This window comes from Rutidosis leptorrhynchoides, chromosome 9 (assembly GCF_046630445.1).
Source record: "Rutidosis leptorrhynchoides isolate AG116_Rl617_1_P2 chromosome 9, CSIRO_AGI_Rlap_v1, whole genome shotgun sequence".
Classification (NCBI taxonomy): domain Eukaryota; kingdom Viridiplantae; phylum Streptophyta; class Magnoliopsida; order Asterales; family Asteraceae; genus Rutidosis; species Rutidosis leptorrhynchoides.
The window spans coordinates 223,685,628-223,708,305 of NC_092341.1; the positions used below are offsets into that span (position 1 = coordinate 223,685,628).

General features: G+C 35.9%; 1 protein-coding gene across 2 annotated transcripts; it reads left to right on the forward strand.

Annotated features, from left to right (window-relative positions):
* The first annotated feature begins 801 nt into the window (after positions 1 to 801).
* LOC139866577 (putative F-box/FBD/LRR-repeat protein At4g03220) lies at positions 802 to 2,800 on the forward strand. Of its 2 annotated transcripts, none has more exons than XM_071854851.1 (2): positions 802 to 1,092; positions 1,402 to 2,800. In XM_071854851.1, exon 2 carries the CDS (start codon positions 1,442 to 1,444, stop codon positions 2,726 to 2,728), a length of 1,287 nt encoding a protein of 428 aa, XP_071710952.1. In that variant the 5' UTR covers positions 802 to 1,092; positions 1,402 to 1,441; the 3' UTR covers positions 2,729 to 2,800. The 2 variants fall into 2 exon arrangements, with proteins under 2 accessions (XP_071710952.1, XP_071710953.1); XM_071854852.1 differs by having other exon boundaries at positions 1,413 to 2,800.
* The last annotated feature ends 19,878 nt before the right edge of the window (positions 2,801 to 22,678 follow it).

Here is a 22,678-nt window from a genome sequence, read left to right on the forward strand (position 1 = left end):
TGGTCTAAAACAAACGGTCAAACTTATTTGTTAAACCTATGAACTTCACTCAACCTTTTGGTTGACACTTTAGCATGTTTTGTCTCAGGTGCTGTTTGATTCAAGCTCTTATACTTACTGCTTATGTGATGCTACTTGGACATAGGATCAAGAGATATCGCATTTATTACTTCTGCATGTGAACATTTCCATTATTGTTATTCCTATCATTGTAACTACGTTTCATTTTCCGCTGCGTGCTCAATAAAGTTTGTTTTATCATTTAGTATTGTTCTCGTATATTATAATATGTTGGTTGATTTGATATTAAGTCACATTTCACCCAGGCCCTAACTGGGGGTGTGACAGTTATCTCCTCCTCCCCTGCTTGTATTTTTACAAGTTCGTTCCCTCATAGTGTTGACTAGTCTACGGCGCTCCCGACTATCACCATTTAGATTAGATTCCATCTTCTTCCGATTTCATGATACTGTTTATACCGATGTATAGATGAATGTAGGGACTTGTAATGTTATAATTCGGGTTATAATAATAATACGTTTTGCTTATCAAAAAAAAAATTGGTTATAGAGTATTGAAAATAATAGTACTCCGTAATTAATAATTATTATTAATAGTTTAATAATAATAAATAATACTACGTATAGTATTATAATTTAATTTAATTTATTTTTGGGACTTATATAAAACAATATAATTATTATTAATAGTTTAATAATAATAAATAATATAGTATTATAATTTAATATCTTTTTGGGACTTATATAAAACAATAAGTACGACGTACAATATTTATTTTATCCTCTAAATACCCTAAAAATCGACCGGTTTTTAAATCCAGATCTCATGTAATTAAATCCAGATTTATGCTCGAAACCTCTCTATTGCGCGGCTGTCAAATACATACCCTAAAAAAAACCTATCGTCGCATGTAATTAAATCTCTTATTATGTTCCTTGAAGGCCGATCCTGTTATTGAATTATTAAGGTATCAAAATCTGATATCGTTAAGCAAGCAAAATCGACATTTGGTGCAGTATATCTCACCGAAGAACAAGCACGAATTCAGTCCGGTTTAGATTTGATATTGGGGTAAGAAAATTACACGTTTTTTCTTTTTCAGATTTATATATAAAGAGATTAATTTGAATAATTGATAGATAGATGATGAACGCCAATTGAAGTTTAGGGTTTAAAAGTCGTTACGGTTTTGTTTTGTTTTGTTCTTTGCTGGAGTAATTTATAATTATTATTATTGCTTATGCTAGACATGTATCATGGATTCATATACTTGGATAATCATATAATTTGGTTCTTCTATTTTATTAATAATCATTTATATTATTAATATTATTATGAATATGAAATTGTAATTAACCCCTAATTAGCTCTGTATTCTAGCTTGCTTGCAGACGTTCGAATAAACAAAAACCACCAACCGATGGACGTGATGATGATCAGTTCCGTTCCAGATTCTGTTAACTACGAGTCACTCAGTTTTCCTCTTCCACCACGTCAGCGTTGGGACCCACCGGTGAAGGCCGTCAAACGCAGGCCGGTTACTGAAAAGAAGAAGATCAAAAGAAGAAGACGTGATGTAGATGACGTGGACATTATTGCCAAAAGGCTCCGTGCAGAACATTCATCTACTACTGACCACATAGATGTATTTACGAATCTGCCAGAGTGTTTAAAGCTTCACATTCTTTCGCTTCTTGAAGTCAAATACGCTGTTCGAACATCCGCATTATCCAAGACATGGAAACCGTTATGGACTTCAATTCCTACCCTCAATTTAGATTCTACTAGTGATGGTTTTGAACGACTCAATATTTTTGATAAGTTTGTGCACAAAAGGTTGTCTTTTCGTAGTGATCGGGCGATGAAATTGGATCGATTATCATTTACCCGTCATGGGGTATCGAGTGCCGAGATTTTAGAAACAGTTTTCAGCTACGCGTTATCACAAGATGTTAGAGAAGTTGAGTCGTGGATCAACAGTAGCAAAAATGGGTCTTGGCCCAATTGCTTAAAGAATTCATCTTCAAACTCGTTAAAAAGTTTGAAACTTGGAAGCAATGATTATCTTAGTTGCCCGCTTTTGGGGCCGAATTCAGATCACACGTTCAAGAATTTGGGTATTTTGTCTCTAGAGAGGGTGTTTATCTACGATTTACAACCATTCTCAAGATTCCCCTTTTTGGAGAAGTTAACACTGAATGAATGTAGTATTGAAACTAAGGGTCGCATTTTGAACATACACGCTTTGAAGCTTTTGGAGTTGCAAGTCTCGTGCAACGAGTCGATTGATCGTTTGGAACTCGTAACTCCAAACCTTAAGTCGTTTAAATATCGAACGTATAATTTTCCACAATTGGAAACACCTCAAGGTGGTCTTGATGTTCTTCAAACAGTGGTACTCGATTACCACGATTCTGGCTTAGATGAATACGACAAAGAAGATTTTGAAAATTTGTTGAGTTTATTTTCGGGCGTTTGTAGTACCAAATCGCTTAGCTTATTTCCGGCTGTTGTTGAGCTTCTATCGTTATTTAAAGACGAGCTGGGGGAGCGATGTTCACCCCCTTTTAAGGACTTGAAGTTTTTTATGGTGGATTACTCGGGAAGATGCTCGAGTAGTCGATCAAAAGAAATAATTAGACCCTGTGCCAAGATCACAAATTACTTGCTCAAGAACTGTGAATGTAGTGTGTTGAAGAGGTTTTAGTTAATTTGTTGATTTCATATTTCCATCATATCATATTTTGTTATTTAATGAAACCATCTGTTATTTCTTTTCTTTCTGGCTGTTATTGCAATAATTTACTTATGGTATGCGAATGTTTAGGATGGTTTGTGGGAATCATTGTTATTGATTTTGTATTAATTAATCAATGGTAAATGCTAACTTCAATTTGTTTTGTTTTTTTTTTTTTTTGAAAAAGGAACCATTATATATAAGAAATCCCATCATCAAATTGATGATTGATTTAAAGGAAATCACATTACATGAAACATAGAATGACGACAATCACATGAAACAAAGACAGATGACAAAACCGAAACAACGATCATAAGCGTCCCGTATCAAGATCTTCGGGAGTACATCTCAAACAAAAGCTTGAAGCCCGAAAAATAACTTTGATGTCCAAGCCTAAAGAAGAACTTTCAACTTTATAGCCTGAACCAAGCTAGACCAGCATGTGAATCGGGAAGTGAAAAAAGCTTCGTTACGAGCCGACCAAATCGCCCACAACGTGGCCGGACCAATAAACCTCCAAAACATTGGATCTCTAATGCTCATCCCGGAATACCAATCGGATGAAAATTGAAGCAAACTTCCTGCCATCACCCATCTAATGATCCACTATATGAAAAGAGCCGACCAAATGTTAAAGGACCACGAACAAATCGTAAGGAGATAAGAAAATCGACTCGTCATGATCTTGACACCATATACATAAAGACGACTGCCCCGTTGAAGGATATGCCACTATCGAAAAATTTGTATAACCGGGATACTCCTTTGAAATGCCAACCAATGAAAGAAGGAAATTATGAAATGAATCCGAATATTCCAAATGTATTTTTCCTAAACCGGACTTTGATGTTGAGCCGAATAAAGAAAAAAGTGAACCCCACCGGCCACGGTATAAAATACGTCAAGGCCATGAAGGCAGTAGACTATGACTTCACGAGATTCGGTAAAAGTAACCGAAGACAGTAGCTCGAAAAATGAGAGGCTTCACTAGAATCAAAATGAGATGAGATAAGCATACATGGAAATACGATACGACAGTATCATCATGATCACAGGATAAAAAATCACATTCTTTTACTTTGGATTCTTTGAGATGGGAAAAATCTATACAATCAGAGGATACTTCCTTGACATTGACTTTTGTATTTCGAATTGCAATAAATAGAACTAGAAAAAGATTGGGCATTGTGCCAACTTTGAAAGCTTTGCGGCCTTGTGATACCATGACTCCGAGTGCTCCTAGAGGCCACCCTCATTGCTTCCTTTTGAAAGATTCTAACCTGTTACCTTCAATACCCTTCATAAGATCTCCAAATTTTCGAAAGTCATCCTTTTTTTGATCTTTTTTTGGTAACAGTGGTTTGCAACACTCCTTATTAGCTTTCGCATTTTTTGAAAGAGTTGGGACATCATCTAAATCGAGAGCCCCGTTGGATTCGAACAACATCGAAGCATCGTAAATTTCCTCATTCAAGGCAATCTTCTTAGCTTTGGTTTTATTTATTTTAACGGGGCTTTTATGGATCGAAGAAGAAGCTTCGGTGACCTTTAGTTCCTTATCTTTTTGAATGTTTTTTTCGTGTAAGAGCGCATGATGCTCGGCAATCTTTGCCACCACAATAAACGTGACCAGACTTGGAAATGGGTTCTTTTGTGGGTAATTCAATTGGGTTGGATGAAAAGGTAGGTTGGATATTATCTTGAATTTGTTTGGAAGTGTCAGAATAGGTAGGAAAAGTAGTTGACTCACCTTTATGCTTCGGGGTACATGAAATGTTTATTTAGATAAAACAAAGAGCACAACTCCAATATAAGCAATTAAAATTTAGAGTCAAGAACATAGATAAGTGGCATGAATGGTCACAGCTCCAATACTCTCTATATATATAGTATGAAAGGTTACACCCTTTAGCGAAACGGGAATCATGAATGGTCACACCTTTTGATTCAAAGGTGTCCATTAAGACCACCATTAACTGTGCATGTGACGTCACAGACATGGAGTGCACTTTTTGGCCAAAAAGTGCAATCTGCCTGTGACTAGGCAAGGTCAGAATCTGACCCTCATTAACCCTGTGTGTCAAATTTTAGTGTCAGATTTCAGTAGGGTTCACCAATTTTTTATTTTCTTTATTTCTTTTGATTTTATATAAACTAAAATACATATTTAATAACATAAAATACATAAAAATATAAAAATAACAAAAATTAATATATTTTAATAATTCAACGATTACATGAAAATTCAACGATTACATTAATTGAAACGACTACGAATTAAACATAAAAATTACATAAAAAAATACTAATGCATAGAGCGGAAGGTAGCCGGAAGGTTCCAAATATGCTCGACTAAATCTTGAGTTAGTTGGTCGTGCACCGATTGATCCCTTATCTCTCGCATGATAACGTCTTGATCACCCCGTCCTCTATCCCTAACACGTTCGGGACGATTCTCTATTTCCTCGGTACGCCATTCTTCTTCCCAATCACTTAGAGCAAATCCGTCTAAAATCATATTATGTAATATGACACAAGTTTCCATCACTCTTCGCATCTTGTTTACCGACATAGTGCGTGCTGCTATCCTTAAAATATGAAACCGACCTTGAAGAACACCAAAAGTGAAATGTCCCGTTCTTATTGATTAAAAACGTTCCATATTAATTGATTTCGTTGCGAGGTTTTGACCTCTATATGAGACGTTTTTCAAAGACTGCATTCATTTTTAAACAAACCATAACCTTTATTTCATCAATAAAGGTTTAAAAAGCTTTACGTAGATTATCAAATAATGATAATCTAAAATATCCTGTTTACACACGACCATTACATAATGGTTTACAATACAAATATGTTACAACAAAATAAGTTTCTTGAATGCAGTTTTTACACAATATCATACAAGCATGGACTCCAAATCTTGTCCTTATTTAAGTATGCGACAGCGGAAGCTCTTAATAATCACCTGAGAATAAACATGCTTAAAACGTCAACAAAAATGTTGGTGAGTTATAGGTTTAACCTATATATATCAAATCGTAACAATAGACCACAAGATTTCATATTTCAATACACATCCCATACATAGAGATAAAAATCATTCATATGGTGAACACCTGGTAACCGACAATAACAAGATGCATATATAAGAATATCCCCATCATTCCGGGACACCCTTCGGATATGATATAAATTTCGAAGTACTAAAGCATCCGGTACTTTGGATGGGGTTTGTTAGGCCCAATAGATCTATCTTTAGGATTCGCGTCAATTAGGGTGTCTGTTCCCTAATTCTTAGATTACCAGACTTAATAAAAAGGGGCATATTCGATTTCGATAATTCAACCATAGAATGTAGTTTCACGTACTTGTGTCTATTTTGTAAATCATTTATAAAACCTGCATGTATTCTCATCCCAAAAATATTAGATTTTAAAAAATGGGACTATAACTCACTTTCACAGATTTTTACTTCGTCGGGAAGTAAGACTTGGCCACTGGTTGATTCACGAACCTATAACAATATATACATATATATCAAAGTATGTTCAAAATATATTTACAACACTTTTAATATATTTTGATGTTTTAAGTTTATTAAGTCAGCTGTCCTCGTTAGTAACCTACAACTAGTTGTCCACAGTTAGATGTACAGAAATAAATCGATAAATATTATCTTGAATCAATCCACGACCCAGTGTATACGTATCTCAGTATTGATCACAACTCAAACTATATATATTTTGGAATCAACCTCAACCCTGTATAGCTAACTCCAACATTCACATATAGAGTGTCTATGGTTGTTCCGAAATATATATAGATGTGTCGACATGATAGGTCGAAACATTGTATACGTGTCTATGGTATCTCAAGATTACATAATATACAATACAAGTTGATTAAGTTATGGTTGGAATAGATTTGTTACCAATTTTCACGTAGCTAAAATGAGAAAAATTATCCAATCTTGTTTTACCCATAACTTCTTCATTTTAAATCCGTTTTGAGTGAATCAAATTGCTATGGTTTCATATTGAACTCTATTTTATGAATCTAAACAGAAAAAGTATAGGTTTATAGTCGGAAAAATAAGTTACAAGTCGTTTTTGTAAAGGTAGTCATTTCAGTCGAAAGAACGACGTCTAGATGACCATTTTAGAAAACATACTTCCACTTTGAGTTTAACTATAATTTTTGGATATAGTTTCATGTTCATAATAAAAATCATTTTCTCAGAATAACAACTTTTAAATCAAAGTTTATCATAGTTTTTAATTAACTAACCCAAAACAGCCCGCGGTGTTACTACGACGGCGTAAATCCGGTTTTACGGTGTTTTTCGTGTTTCCAGGTTTTAAATCATTAAGTTAGCATATCATATAGATATAGAACATGTGTTTAGTTGATTTTAAAAGTCAAGTTAGAAGGATTAACTTTTATTTGCGAACAAGTTTAGAATTAACTAAACTATGTTCTAGTGATTACAAGTTTAAACCTTCGAATAAGATAGCTTTATATGTATGAATCGAATGATGTTATGAACATCATTACTACCTTAAGTTCCTTGGATAAACCTACTGGAAAATAGAAAAATGGATCTAGCTTCAACGGATCCTTAGATGGCTCGAAGTTCTTGAAGCAGAATCATGACACGAAAACAAGTTCAAGTAAGATCATCACTTGAAATAAGATTGTTATAGTTATAGAAATTGAACCAAAGTTTGAATATGATTATTACCTTGTATTAGAATGATAACCTACTGTAAGAAACAAAGATTTCTTGAGGTTGGATGATCACCTTACAAGATTGGAAGTGAGCTAGCAAACTTGAAAGTATTCTTGATTTTATGAAACTAGAACTTTTGGAATTTATGAAGAACACTTAGAACTTGAAGATAGAACTTGAGAGAGTTCAATTAGATGAAGAAAATTGAAGAATGAAAGTGTTTGTAGGTGTTTTTGGTCGTTGGTGTATGGATTAGATATAAAGGATATGTAATTTTGTTTTCATGTAAATAAGTCATGAATGATTACTCATATTTTTGTAATCTTATGAGATATTTCATGCTAGTTGCCAAATGATGGTTCCCACATGTGTTAGGTGACTCACATGGGCTGCTAAGAGCTGATCATTGGAGTGTATATACCAATAGTACATACATCTAAAAGCTGTGTATTGTACGAGTACGAATACGGGTGCATACGAGTAGAATTGTTGATGAAACTGAACGAGGATGTAATTGTAAGCATTTTTGTTAAGTAGAAGTATTTTGATAAGTGTATTGAAGTCTTTCAAAAGTGTATAAATACATGTTAAAAACACTACATGTATATACATTTTAACTGAGTCGTTAAGTCATCGTTAGTCGTTACATGTAAGTGTTGTTTTGAAACCTTTAGGTTAACGATCTTGTTAAATGTTGTTAACCCAATGTTTATAATATCAAATGAGATTTTAAATTATTATATTATCATGATATTATCATGTATGAATATCTCTTAATATGATATATATACATTAAATGTCTTTACAACGATAATCGTTACATATATGTCTCGTTTAAAAATCATTAAGTTAGTAGTCTTGTTTTTACATATGTAGTTCATTGTTAATATACTTAATGATATGTTTACTTATCATAGTATCATGTTAACTATATATATATCCATATATATGTCATCATATAGTTTTTACAAGTTTTAACGTTCGTGAATCACCGGTCAACTTGGGTGGTCAATTGTCTATATGAAACATATTTCAATTAATCAAGTCTTAACAAGTTTGATTGCTTAACATGTTGGAAACATTTAATCATGTAAATATCAATCTCAATTAATATATATAAACATGGAAAAGTTCGGGTCACTACAGTACCTACCCGTTAAATAAATTTCGTCCCGAAATTTTAAGCTGTTGAAGGTGTTGACGAATCTTCTGGAAATAGATGCGGGTATTTCTTCTTCATCTGATCTTCACGCTCCCAGGTGAACTCGGGTCCTCTGCGAGCATTCCATCGAACCTTAACAATTGGTATCTTGTTTTGCTTAAGTCTTTTAACCTCACGATCCATTATTTCGACGGGTTCTTCGATGAATTGGAGTTTTTCGTTGATTTGGATTTCATCTAACGGAATAGTGAGATCTTCTTTAGCAAAACATTTCTTCAAATTCGAGACGTGGAAAGTGTTATGTACAGCCGCGAGTTGTTGAGGTAACTCAAGTCGGTAAGCTACTGGTCCGACACGATCAATAATCTTGAATGGTCCAATATACCTTGGATTTAATTTCCCTCGTTTACCAAATCGAACAACGCCTTTCCAAGGTGAAACTTTAAGCATGACCATCTCTCCAATTTCAAATTCTATATCTTTTCTTTTAATGTCAGCGTAGCTCTTTTGTCGACTTTGGGCGGTTTTCAACCGTTGTTGAATTTGGATGATCTTCTCGGTAGTTTCTTGTATAATCTCCGGACCCGTAATCTGTCTATCCCCCACCTCACTCCAACAAATCGGAGACCTGCACTTTCTACCATAAAGTGCTTCAAACGGCGCCATCTCAATGCTTGAATGGTAGCTGTTGTTGTAGGAAAATTCTGCTAACGGTAGATGTCGATCCCAACTGTTTCCGAAATCAATAACACATGCTCGTAGCATGTCTTCAAGCGTTTGTATCGTCCTTTCGCTCTGCCCATCAGTTTGTGGATGATAGGCAGTACTCATGTCTAGACGAGTTCCTAATGCTTGCTGTAATGTCTGCCAGAATCTTGAAATAAATCTGCCATCCCTATCAGAGATAATAGAGATTGGTATTCCATGTCTGGAGACGACTTCCTTCAAATACAGTCGTGCTAACTTCTCCATCTTGTCATCTTCTCTTATTGGTAGGAAGTGTGCTGATTTGGTGAGACGATCAACTATTACCCAAATAGTATCAAAACCACTTGCAGTCCTTGGCAATTTAGTGATGAAATCCATGGTAATGTTTTCCCATTTCCATTCCGGGATTTCGGGTTGTTGAAGTAGACCTGATGGTTTCTGATGCTCAGCTTTGACCTTAGAACACGTCAAACATTCTCCTACATATTTAGCAACATCGGCTTTCATACCCGGCCACCAAAAATGTTTCTTGAGATCCTTGTACATCTTCCCCGTTCCAGGATGTATTGAGTATCTGGTTTTATGAGCTTCTCTAAGTACCATTTCTCTCATATCTCCAAATTTTGGTACCCAAATCCTTTCAGCCCTATACCGGGTTCCGTCTTCCCGAATATTAAGATGCTTCTCCGATCCTTTGGGTATTTCATCCTTTAAATTTCCCTCTTTTAAAACTCCTTGTTGCGCCTCCTTTATTTGAGTAGTAATGTTATTATGAATCATTATATTCATAGATTTTACTCGAATGGGTTCTCTATCCTTCCTGCTCAAGGCATCGGCTACCACATTTGCCTTCCCCGGGTGGTAACGAATCTCAAAATCGTAATCATTCAATAATTCAATCCACCTACGCTGCCTCATATTCAGTTGTTTCTGATTAAATATGTGTTGAAGACTTTTGTGGTCGGTATATATAATACTTTTGACCCCATATAAGTAGTGCCTCCAAGTCTTTAATGCAAAAACAACCGCGCCTAATTCCAAATCATGCGTCGTATAATTTTGTTCGTGATTCTTCAATTGTCTAGAAGCATAAGCAATCACCTTCGTTCGTTGCATTAATACACAACCGAGACCTTGCTTTGATGCGTCACAATAAATCACAAAATCATCATTCCCTTCAGGCAATGACAATATAGGTGCCGTAGTTAGCTTTTTCTTCAATAACTGAAACGCTTTCTCTTGTTCATCATTCCATTCAAATTTCTTCCCTTTATGCGTTAATGCAGTCAAGGGTTTTGCTATTCTGGAAAAGTCTTGGATGAACCTTCTGTAGTAACCAGCTAGTCCTAAAAACTGGCGTATGTGTTTCGGAGTTTTCGGGGTTTCCCACTTTTCAACAGTTTCTATCTTTGCCGGATCCACCTTAATACCTTCTTTGTTCACTATGTGACCGAGGAATTGAACTTCTTCCAACCAAAATGCACACTTTGAAAACTTAGCGTACAATTCTTCCTTCCTCAATACTTCTAACACCTTTCTCAAATGTTCACCGTGTTCTTGGTCATTCTTTGAGTAAATAAGTATGTCATCAATGAAAACAATGACAAACTTGTCAAGGTATGGTCCACACACTCGGTTCATAAGGTCCATGAACACAGCTGGTGCATTAGTTAAACCAAACGGCATGACCATAAACTCGTAATGACCGTAACGTGTTCTGAAAGCAGTCTTTGGAATATCATCTTCTTTCACCCGCATTTGATGATACCCGGAACGTAAGTCAATCTTTGAATAAACAGACGAGCCTTGTAGTTGATCAAATAAGTCATCGATTCTCGGTAGTGGGTATCGGTTCTTGATGGTAAATTTGTTCAACTCTCGGTAGTCGATACACAACCTGAATGTACCATCTTTCTTCTTGACAAACAAAACAGGAGCTCCCCACGGTGATGTGCTTGGTCGAATGAAACCACGCTCTAAAAGTTCTTGTAATTGGCTTTGTAGTTCTTTCATCTCGCTGGGTGCGAGTCTGTAAGGAGCACGAGCTATTGGTGCAGCTCCTGGTACAAGATCTATTTGAAATTCAACGGATCGATGTGGGGGTAATCCCGGTAATTCTTTCGGAAATACATCGGGAAATTCTTTTGCGACGGGAACATCATTGATGCTCTTTTCTTCAGTTTGTACTTTCTCGACGTGTGCTAGAACAGCATAGCAACCTTTTCTTATTAGTTTTTGTGCCTTCAAATTACTAATAAGATGTAGCTTCGTGTTGCCCTTTTCTCCGTACACCATTAAGGGTTTTCCTTTTTCTCGTATAATGCGAATTGCATTTTTGTAACAAACGATCTCCGCTTTCACTTCTTTCAACCAGTCCATACCGATTATCACATCAAAACTCCCTAACTCTACTGGTATCAAATCAATCTTAAATGTTTCGCTAACCAGTTTAATTTCTCGATTCCGACATATATTAACTGCTGAAATTAATTTACCATTTGCTAATTCGAGTAAAAATTTACTATCCAAAGGCGTCAATGGACAACTTAATTTAGCACAAAAATCTCTACTCATATAGCTTCTATCCGCACCCGAATCAAATAAAACGTAAGCAGATTTATTGTCAATAAGAAACGTACCCGTAACAAGCTCCAGGTCTTCCTGTGCCTCTGCCGCATTAATATTGAAAACTCTTCCGCGGCCTTGTCCATTTGTGTTCTCCTGGTTCGGGCAATTTCTAATGATGTGGCCCGGTTTTCCACATTTATAACAAACTACATTGGCATAACTTGCTCCGACACTACTTGCTCCACCATTACTCGTTCCGACACCATTTGTTCCTTTCGTTCTATTAACCCCTGGTCCGTAGACCTCACACTTCGCCGCGCTATGACCATTTCTTTTACACTTGTTGCAAAATTTGGTGCAGAACCCCGAGTGATTCTTTTCACACCTTTGGCATAGCTGCTTCTGATTGTTGTTGTTGTTGCGGTTATTATTGTTGTTGGGATGATTGTTGTAGTTGCTGTTGTTGTTGTTGTTGTTGTTGTTGGGCCGTTTGTTATAGTTGCGATTGATGTTGCGATTGTTGGGATAATTGTTGCGATTATTGTTGTAATTGTTGTTGTTGTTGTATTGGTGATTCTTATCACCGTTTTCCTCCCACTTTCTTTTGACTTGCTTCACATTGGCCTCTTCAGCAGTCTGTTCTTTAATTCTTTCTTCAATCTGGTTCACTAGTTTGTGAGCCATTCTACATGCCTGTTGTATGGAGGCGGGCTCGTGTGAACTTATATCTTCTTGGATTCTTTCCGGTAATCCTTTCACAAACGCGTCGATCTTCTCTTCCTCATCTTCGAATGCTCCCGGACACAATAGGCACAATTCTGTGAATCGTCTTTCGTACGTGGTAATATCAAATCCTTGGGTTCGTAACCCTCTAAGTTCTGTCTTGAGCTTATTGACCTCGGTTCTGGGACGGTACTTCTCGTTCATCAAGTGCTTGAATGCTGACCACGGTAGTGCGTACGCATCATCTTGTCCCACTTGCTCTAGATAGGTATTCCACCATGTTAACGCAGAACCTGTGAAGGTATGCGTAGCGTACTTTACTTTGTCCTCTTCAGTACACTTACTTATGGCAAACACCGATTCGACCTTCTCGGTCCACCGTTTCAATCCGATCGGTCCTTCGGTTCCATCAAATTCCAAAGGTTTGCAGGCAGTGAATTCTTTGTAGGTGCATCCTACACGATTTCCTGTACTGCTAGATCCAATGTTATTGTTGGTATGTAGCGCAGCCTGTACTGCGGCTATGTTTGAAGCTAGAAAAGTACGGAATTCCTCTTCATTCATATTCACGGTGTGTCGAGTAGTCGGTGCCATTTCCTTCAAAATAGTCAAATGGAACAAGTTAATCATACAGAATATTAAGAGTAGTCAATAGTATCTCGTAGCATAATATGAACTCATTTATAAAAGCTTTTTCTTCATATTAGCGTTTTATAAGTTTAAATTCGGGTAGTACCTACCCGTTAAGTTCATACTTAGTAGCTAATATACAATTCAACTACTACAATTCTATATGAAAAACTGATTGTAATAATATTTCGCATTCAAACTTTTACACAATATTTTACAAACTTACAATACCGCTTATTTTACATATAGCATGAAATATAGCACACAATAAATTTGATACAAGATGGTTGTGAAGATAATTCTAGCTAGTACACAAGTCGTTCAGCAAAGGCAATAAAGACACGTAATTCATACGTCCAGAAACAAGTCATGCATTCTGGTTTTACTAGGACTACTTCCCATCCTTGGTCTTGTGGAACATAACCGTTATGGCCGTTGATAAGACAGCGTGTTGTAACGTCGTTAAAGGGACGAGGGTTACGTAATGTCCAACAGTCCCGTAACAATCTAAAAACCTCATTTCTTACCCCAATTACCGACTCCGTCACTTGTGGAAACGTTTTGTTTAATAGTTGTAGCCCGATGTTCTTGTTCTCACTTTGGTGAGAAGCGAACATTACTAATCCGTAAGCATAACATGCTTCTTTATGTTGCATGTTAGCCGCTTTTTCTAAATCACGAAGTCCAATATTCGGATATATTGAGTCAAAATAATTTCTTAACCCGTTGCGTAAAATAGCATTTGGGTTCCCCGCAATATATGCGTCAAAGTAAACACATCGTAACTTATGGGTTTCCCAATGTGATATCCCCCATCTTTCAAACGAAAGTCTCTTATAAACCAAGACATTCTTGGAACGTTCTTCGAATGTCTTACAAACTGATCTCGCCTTAAATAGTTGTGCCGAAGAATTCTGGCCGACTCTAGACAAGATTTCATCAATCATGTCTCCGGGTAGGTCTCTTAAAATATTGGGTTGTCTATCCATTTTGTGTTTTTAAACTGTAAAATAGACAAGAGTTAGATTCATAAAAAAAAAATACTTATTAATACAAGCAATTTTTACATATATCATAAAGCATAAGAACACTATATTCCATATATTACACCACACGAATACAACTATCTTATTCCGACTCGTTCGTTTCTTCTTCTTCGGTTTTGGTTCGTTTTGCCAAGTTTCTAGGGATATATGATGTTCCCCTAATACGAGCCGTCGTTGTCCACATTGGTTTAGAAAAACCTGGTGGTTTAGAGGTTCCCGGGTCATTGTTACAACTTAAGGACTTCGGGGGTTGACGATACATATAAAGTTCATCGGGGTTGGAATTAGATTTCTCTATTTTTATGCCCTTTCCCTTATTATTTTCTTTTGCCTTTTTAAATTCAGTTGGGGTAATTTCTATAACATCATCGGAATTCTCGTCGGAATCCGATTCATCGGAGAATTGGTAATCCTCCCAATATTTTGCTTCCTTGGCGGAAACACCATTGACCATAATTAACCTTGGTCGGTTGGTTGAGGATTTTCTTTTACTTAACCGTTTTATTATTTCCCCCACCGGTTCTATTTCTTCATCCGGTTCCGATTCTTCTTCCGGTTCCGATTCTTCTTCCGGTTCCGACTCTTCTTCCAGTTCCTCTTCGGGAACTTGTGAATCAGTCCACGAATCATTCCAATTTACATTTGACTCTTCATTATTATTAGGTGAGTCAATGGGACTTGTTCTAGAGGTAGACATCTATCACGTAATATCAAACGCGTTAAGAGATTAATATATCACATAATATTCACATGTTAAAAATATATAGTTTCCAACAAAATTTGTTAAGCAATCATTTTTCAAGTAAACACGGTCGAAGTCCAGACTCACTAATGCATCCTAACAAACTCGATAAGACACACTAATGCAAAATTCTGGTTCTCTAAGACCAACGCTCGGATACCAACTGAAATGTCCCGTTCTTATTGATTAAAAACGTTCCATATTAATTGATTTCGTTGCGAGGTTTTGACCTCTATATGAGACGTTTTTCAAAGACTGCATTCATTTTTAAACAAACCATAACCTTTATTTCATCAATAAAGGTTTAAAAAGCTTTACGTAGATTATCAAATAATGATAATCTAAAATATCCTGTTTACACACGACCATTACATAATGGTTTACAATACAAATATGTTACAACAAAATAAGTTTCTTGAATGCAGTTTTTACACAATATCATACAAGCATGGACTCCAAATCTTGTCCTTATTTAAGTATGCGACAGCGGAAGCTCTTAATAATCACCTGAGAATAAACATGCTTAAAACGTCAACAAAAATGTTGGTGAGTTATAGGTTTAACCTATATATATCAAATCGTAACAATAGACCACAAGATTTCATATTTCAATACACATCCCATACATAGAGATAAAAATCATTCATATGGTGAACACCTGGTAACCGACAATAACAAGATGCATATATAAGAATATCCCCATCATTCCGGGACACCCTTCGGATATGATATAAATTTCGAAGTACTAAAGCATCCGGTACTTTGGATGGGGTTTGTTAGGCCCAATAGATCTATCTTTAGGATTCGCGTCAATTAGGGTGTCTGTTCCCTAATTCTTAGATTACCAGACTTAATAAAAAGGGGCATATTCGATTTCGATAATTCAACCATAGAATGTAGTTTCACGTACTTGTGTCTATTTTGTAAATCATTTATAAAACCTGCATGTATTCTCATCCCAAAAATATTAGATTTTAAAAAATGGGACTATAACTCACTTTCACAGATTTTTACTTCGTCGGGAAGTAAGACTTGGCCACTGGTTGATTCACGAACCTATAACAATATATACATATATATCAAAGTATGTTCAAAATATATTTACAACACTTTTAATATATTTTGATGTTTTAAGTTTATTAAGTCAGCTGTCCTCGTTAGTAACCTACAACTAGTTGTCCACAGTTAGATGTACAGAAATAAATCGATAAATATTATCTTGAATCAATCCACGACCCAGTGTATACGTATCTCAGTATTGATCACAACTCAAACTATATATATTTTGGAATCAACCTCAACCCTGTATAGCTAACTCCAACATTCACATATAGAGTGTCTATGGTTGTTCCGAAATATATATAGATGTGTCGACATGATAGGTCGAAACATTGTATACGTGTCTATGGTATCTCAAGATTACATAATATACAATACAAGTTGATTAAGTTATGGTTGGAATAGATTTGTTACCAATTTTCACGTAGCTAAAATGAGAAAAATTATCCAATCTTGTTTTACCCATAACTTCTTCATTTTAAATCCGTTTTGAGTGAATCAAATTGCTATGGTTTCATATTGAACTCTATTTTATGAATCTAAACAGAAAAAGTATAGGTTTATAGTCGGAAAAATAAGTTACAAGTCGTTTTTGTAAAGGTAGTCATTTCAGTCGAAAGAACGACGTCTAGATGACCATTTTAGAAAACATACTTCCACTTTGAGTTTAACTATAATTTTTGGATATAGTTTCATGTTCATAATAAAAATCATTTTCTCAGAATAACAACTTTTAAATCAAAGTTTATCATAGTTTTTAATTAACTAACCCAAAACAGCCCGCGGTGTTACTACGACGGCGTAAATCCGGTTTTACGGTGTTTTTCGTGTTTCCAGGTTTTAAATCATTAAGTTAGCATATCATATAGATATAGAACATGTGTTTAGTTGATTTTAAAAGTCAAGTTAGAAGGATTAACTTTTATTTGCGAACAAGTTTAGAATTAACTAAACTATGTTCTAGTGATTACAAGTTTAAACCTTCGAATAAGATAGCTTTATATGTATGAATCGAATGATGTTATGAACATCATTACTACCTTAAGTTCCTTGGATAAACCTACTGGAAAATAGAAAAATGGATCTAGCTTCAACGGATCCTTAGATGGCTCGAAGTTCTTGAAGCAGAATCATGACACGAAAACAAGTTCAAGTAAGATCATCACTTGAAATAAGATTGTTATAGTTATAGAAATTGAACCAAAGTTTGAATATGATTATTACCTTGTATTAGAATGATAACCTACTGTAAGAAACAAAGATTTCTTGAGGTTGGATGATCACCTTACAAGATTGGAAGTGAGCTAGCAAACTTGAAAGTATTCTTGATTTTATGAAACTAGAACTTTTGGAATTTATGAAGAACACTTAGAACTTGAAGATAGAACTTGAGAGAGTTCAATTAGATGAAGAAAATTGAAGAATGAAAGTGTTTGTAGGTGTTTTTGGTCGTTGGTGTATGGATTAGATATAAAGGATATGTAATTTTGTTTTCATGTAAATAAGTCATGAATGATTACTCATATTTTTGTAATCTTATGAGATATTTCATGCTAGTTGCCAAATGATGGTTCCCACATGTGTTAGGTGACTCACATGGGCTGCTAAGAGCTGATCATTGGAGTGTATATACCAATAGTACATACATCTAAAAGCTGTGTATTGTACGAGTACGAATACGGGTGCATACGAGTAGAATTGTTGATGAAACTGAACGAGGATGTAATTGTAAGCATTTTTGTTAAGTAGAAGTATTTTGATAAGTGTATTGAAGTCTTTCAAAAGTGTATAAATACATGTTAAAAACACTACATGTATATACATTTTAACTGAGTCGTTAAGTCATCGTTAGTCGTTACATGTAAGTGTTGTTTTGAAACCTTTAGGTTAACGATCTTGTTAAATGTTGTTAACCCAATGTTTATAATATCAAATGAGATTTTAAATTATTATATTATCATGATATTATCATGTATGAATATCTCTTAATATGATATATATACATTAAATGTCTTTACAACGATAATCGTTACATATATGTCTCGTTTAAAAATCATTAAGTTAGTAGTCTTGTTTTTACATATGTAGTTCATTGTTAATATACTTAATGATATGTTTACTTATCATAGTATCATGTTAACTATATATATATCCATATATATGTCATCATATAGTTTTTACAAGTTTTAACGTTCGTGAATCACCGGTCAACTTGGGTGGTCAATTGTCTATATGAAACATATTTCAATTAATCAAGTCTTAACAAGTTTGATTGCTTAACATGTTGGAAACATTTAATCATGTAAATATCAATCTCAATTAATATATATAAACATGGAAAAGTTCGGGTCACTACAAAAAGCCCTCTCTACATCCTTTCGGGCACTAGCTTGAAACCTAGTAAACTTAATACTTGGTTCATCCGTGGGACACCCAAAACCCTTGATGAGCGTCGCCCAGTCGGGATATATACGGAGGAAACATCGACGTCTCAGAAAAATAATCATTCCATAAGTCTTCCGCGGCTTTTTCACGATTTCTTGGAATATAAATTCGGTTTCTTGGAACACGCTCGGATTGGACTTCCGAATCATCCGATTCATCTAATTCTTGAATCATTTGCACAATAAGCTCGTCTTCTGAATCTGATTCGGAGTTTAGTATATATGAAACGTAGTTTGAAGACGATGCCATAAAAATATATAAAATATATATGTTGTAAAAAGAGCTATACCGACACTAGACGCAACGACCTCGAATTCCAAGTCGGTGATCGCGTAATGTTAAAATTCGCACCTTGGAAAGGTGTAATTCGTTTCGGGAAACGCGGGAAGCTAAATCCGCGGTATATTGGTCCTTTCGAAATCTTGGAGCGTGTTGGAACCGTTGCTTATCGTTTAGATCTTCCACCTCAACTGAGTTCCGTTCATCCTACTTTCCATGTATCTAACTTGAAAAAGTGTTTAGCCGAACCCGAACTCGTCACCCCTCTCGAGGAGCTTACTATCGATGACAAACTTCATTTTGTGGAGGAACCGGTTGAAATTGTGGACACCTCCGTCAAAACGTTAAAACAAAGCCGAATTCCAATTGTCAAGGTCCGTTGGAATGCCAAAAGGGGACCCGAGTTTACTTGGGAAAGACAAGATCAAATGCAAAGGAAGTATCCTCATCTATTCGTGAATTCGGAAACGCAAGATCTCGAGGAAGAAACAACGACTACTACGCCTACTTAAATTTCGGGACGAAATTTCTTTTAAGGAGTAGGTAATGTAACATCCCGCCTTTTTCCGGTTACTTTCCGTTTAACTATTTTAAAGTCCGTTATATATTTATAACATCTTTCGTTAATACGCGTTTTAAATTATCTCGATTAGGTAATTCACGCACCCGATTCAAACTTGAGGGACTAAACTTGCCAAAATTCCAAAATGGTGACTAGGTCAAAGGAGTCAAACTCCTCTCATCCATTCATTTCATCTTCTCCATCTTTCTTCTTCTTCTTTTTCTCTCAAAAACACCAACAAGAATTCATCATCTAAATTCGGATTAGGAAGTTAGCAACAAAACAAATTACAAATTCGTGATCCTTGCATCTTCCTCTTCGATTCCATACCGATTTCATTACATTTGGGTAACTTTCTAAAATCACTAGATTTTGTGTTCTTGATGTTTCTAACTTATAAAAGTGTTAATTAGTGTCTATGGCTCAAGTCCAACATGAATATATGAATTGTATGCTCGATCTTGTTGTTTTGAAGTAACTAGCATGAACTTGAATTTTGGTGTGTTGTTCTTGAGTTTTGGATGATCATATGTTGTTAGATGTTAAAAGTTCATGTTCTAATTGTGTTCCTAGTATCACTAGCTTCAATTTGATGTGTAGGTTGCTTTAGAAAAGTTCATGAACTTGATTTATGATTTTGGTGAATTTGGGTTAGGGTTTGATGAACTTGAAATGGACTTTTGATGCATTGAATGCCATGGATTATTATTGGTAAGTGTTTAGTTGGATTGTATGCTTGATTACCTTCGAAACGGCATATCATTCATGTAAATTGGTTGCCCGAATCATTGAATTGCATTTATGAACTTGTATGCGGTTAATGTTAAGCATTAGATGCGGTTTTGGTTGTTGTAATAGGTAGATTGATTGATGAAATGTGTTTAGTTGTTTTCCTCGTCAAATTACCTTCCCAACGGTATAAGATACTTGTCTTGATTGTTTGCGGATCATAAATTGTGTTTGTTTGGATTTTGGTTCGTGCACTTGAGACTTTCAGCAAACAGAACCTGAATACTAATCTGGACGCCGTCCAGATATTAGGATGCCGTCCAGTTCTTTAATACTGGATGCCGTCCAGATATTGGGACGCCGTCCAGTCCTTTAATACTGGACGCCGTCCAGAAAATCTGGACGCCGTCCAGTTACACTTGAAGTTTCTGTTTCGTTTTACCATTTTTCGAAAAATGTTTACTATGTTACGCACCTCCGATTCACATGTAACTTGTTCTAACGTGCTCATATATGATTAAAAACCTCAGAGAAATAGTTCGGGACCCGACCCGAATGTGTTGACTTTTTCGTTGACTTTGACCCGACCAAGTTGACTTTTAATCAAACTTAAACAAATGTTTGTGCAAATCGTTCTATCATGCTTTTATACTCGTATCTTGCATGAAACATGACAATTTGACTCACATGTTGTAGTATTCGAGTCGTAACGAGCCATAGGACTAATTGAACATCTTTGACCTATCGTGTTTACCGTTATTGATACAACCTATTGTTTAGGTCAAGACTAGCATTGTTCTTTGCACACGTTTACTTGTTGAAGTACTTTACTACTCGTGCACTCAAGGTGAGATCATAGTCCCACTTTTACTCTTTTTGAACTTACATTTGGGATGAGAAAACATAAACATTTCTTTTACTAAGTGAACACAAGTACAGGAAAACAAACATTCTACATACGAGTTTAGAACAAAATCCTCAATTCGATTATCATTAGTTACACTTGCCGGGTGTAAGTGAGAACTTATGTTGTATGGATCCATATGGGTTTGACAAACCCTCATTCAAACGGTTCGCTACCGTTTACGAATGAAATATATTTTCGAGAAACAGTGTATGTTCTAGCACTAAGGTGATGGGGTTCTATGGAAGGAATGTTAAGCATTGATAATTGGGTGCTCGTGATAACAAATTTTTGGAATGGTTAACTATTATTGAAATGTTATAAATCTTGTGGTTCATTTGTACTTACTTACTTAAACCTATGATTTCACCAACATTTTCGTTGACAGATTTCTACGTTTTTCTCAGGTCCTTGAACGATACATGATACATGCTTCCACTCATTATTTTGATACTTGCATTGGATGTCGAGTATATATGCATACATGGAGCATCTTTTGGCTACTTTTAAATTGTGTCGCATAAGTTTCATTTGTACTTATAACTTTGTAACGTAACTTGTGGTGGAACTATTCTTGTAAACTTTGAACAATCTTTACATTTGAAATGAATGCGACATATGTTTTGGTCAAACGTTGTTTTAAAGACTAATGACCACGTAACGGGACCTAAGTAGACGGCGCCGTCAATGATGATTTTGTCGGGTCGCTACAGATGGTATCAGAGCGTTGGTTGTAGGGATTTAGAGTTCATTGGTGTCAACCTCGAGTCATAGGGTACATTGGTGAGTCTAGACTACAACCGGCATATAGACTTGAAGTAGGAATTACTTGACTACTTGTGCATTTATACTCGAACGCTTCTACTCATATCTACTCTTAGTTCATCTTAATCTCACGTTGTTTAATTTGATTGACACGCCACCTTGACTATATGAAATGATGTCGAATGCACATATGAATCAGGGTAATATAATTTCCGGGATTATATTACGGTGACTCATATGAACGTTCCGACATTGTGGCATAAAGAATTTAAGGCGAGTCAAGGAAAATTTTCTCTTTATCTTTATTCCATATCACGGTTAGTATTATTTAGAATACTAACCAACGGTATTCTTTTGTTTTGAAGGAACAATGCCTCCTCGCCGTGCACCACGCCGTGAAACTCCCGAACAAGCTCTACAACGCATGATAGCCACCGCCGTAGATGCGGCCATGGCCGGTCACTCATCCAACAACAATAATAATAACAACCACAACAACAACAACAACAACAACAACAATGGAGCCGGTAACTCAAATGAGGGATGCTCCTATAAAGCTTTCATGGGGTGCAAACCTCACACTTTCGATGGAACCGGAGGACCGGTTGCTCTCACTCGATGGTTTGAGCAAACGGAAGCCGTTTTTAGCATAAGCGGTTGTCGGGACCAATACAAGGTCAAGTACTCCACTCACACTTTCTTCGGCGTTATTCTCACTTGGTGGAACACCTATGTACAATCGGTGGGTACCGATGAAGCCCACGCTCTCTCTTGGTCCGATTTGAAAGGAAAGATGATCATCGAATACTTTCCGCGCGAGGAAACCCGAAAGCTCGAACAAGAGCTAAGAACTCTAAAAGCGG

Coding starts and splice junctions, on each gene's coding strand:
- LOC139866577 (XM_071854851.1), top strand. CDS start 1,442: ATGGACGTGATGATGATCAGTTCCGTTCCAGATTCTGTTAACTACGAG.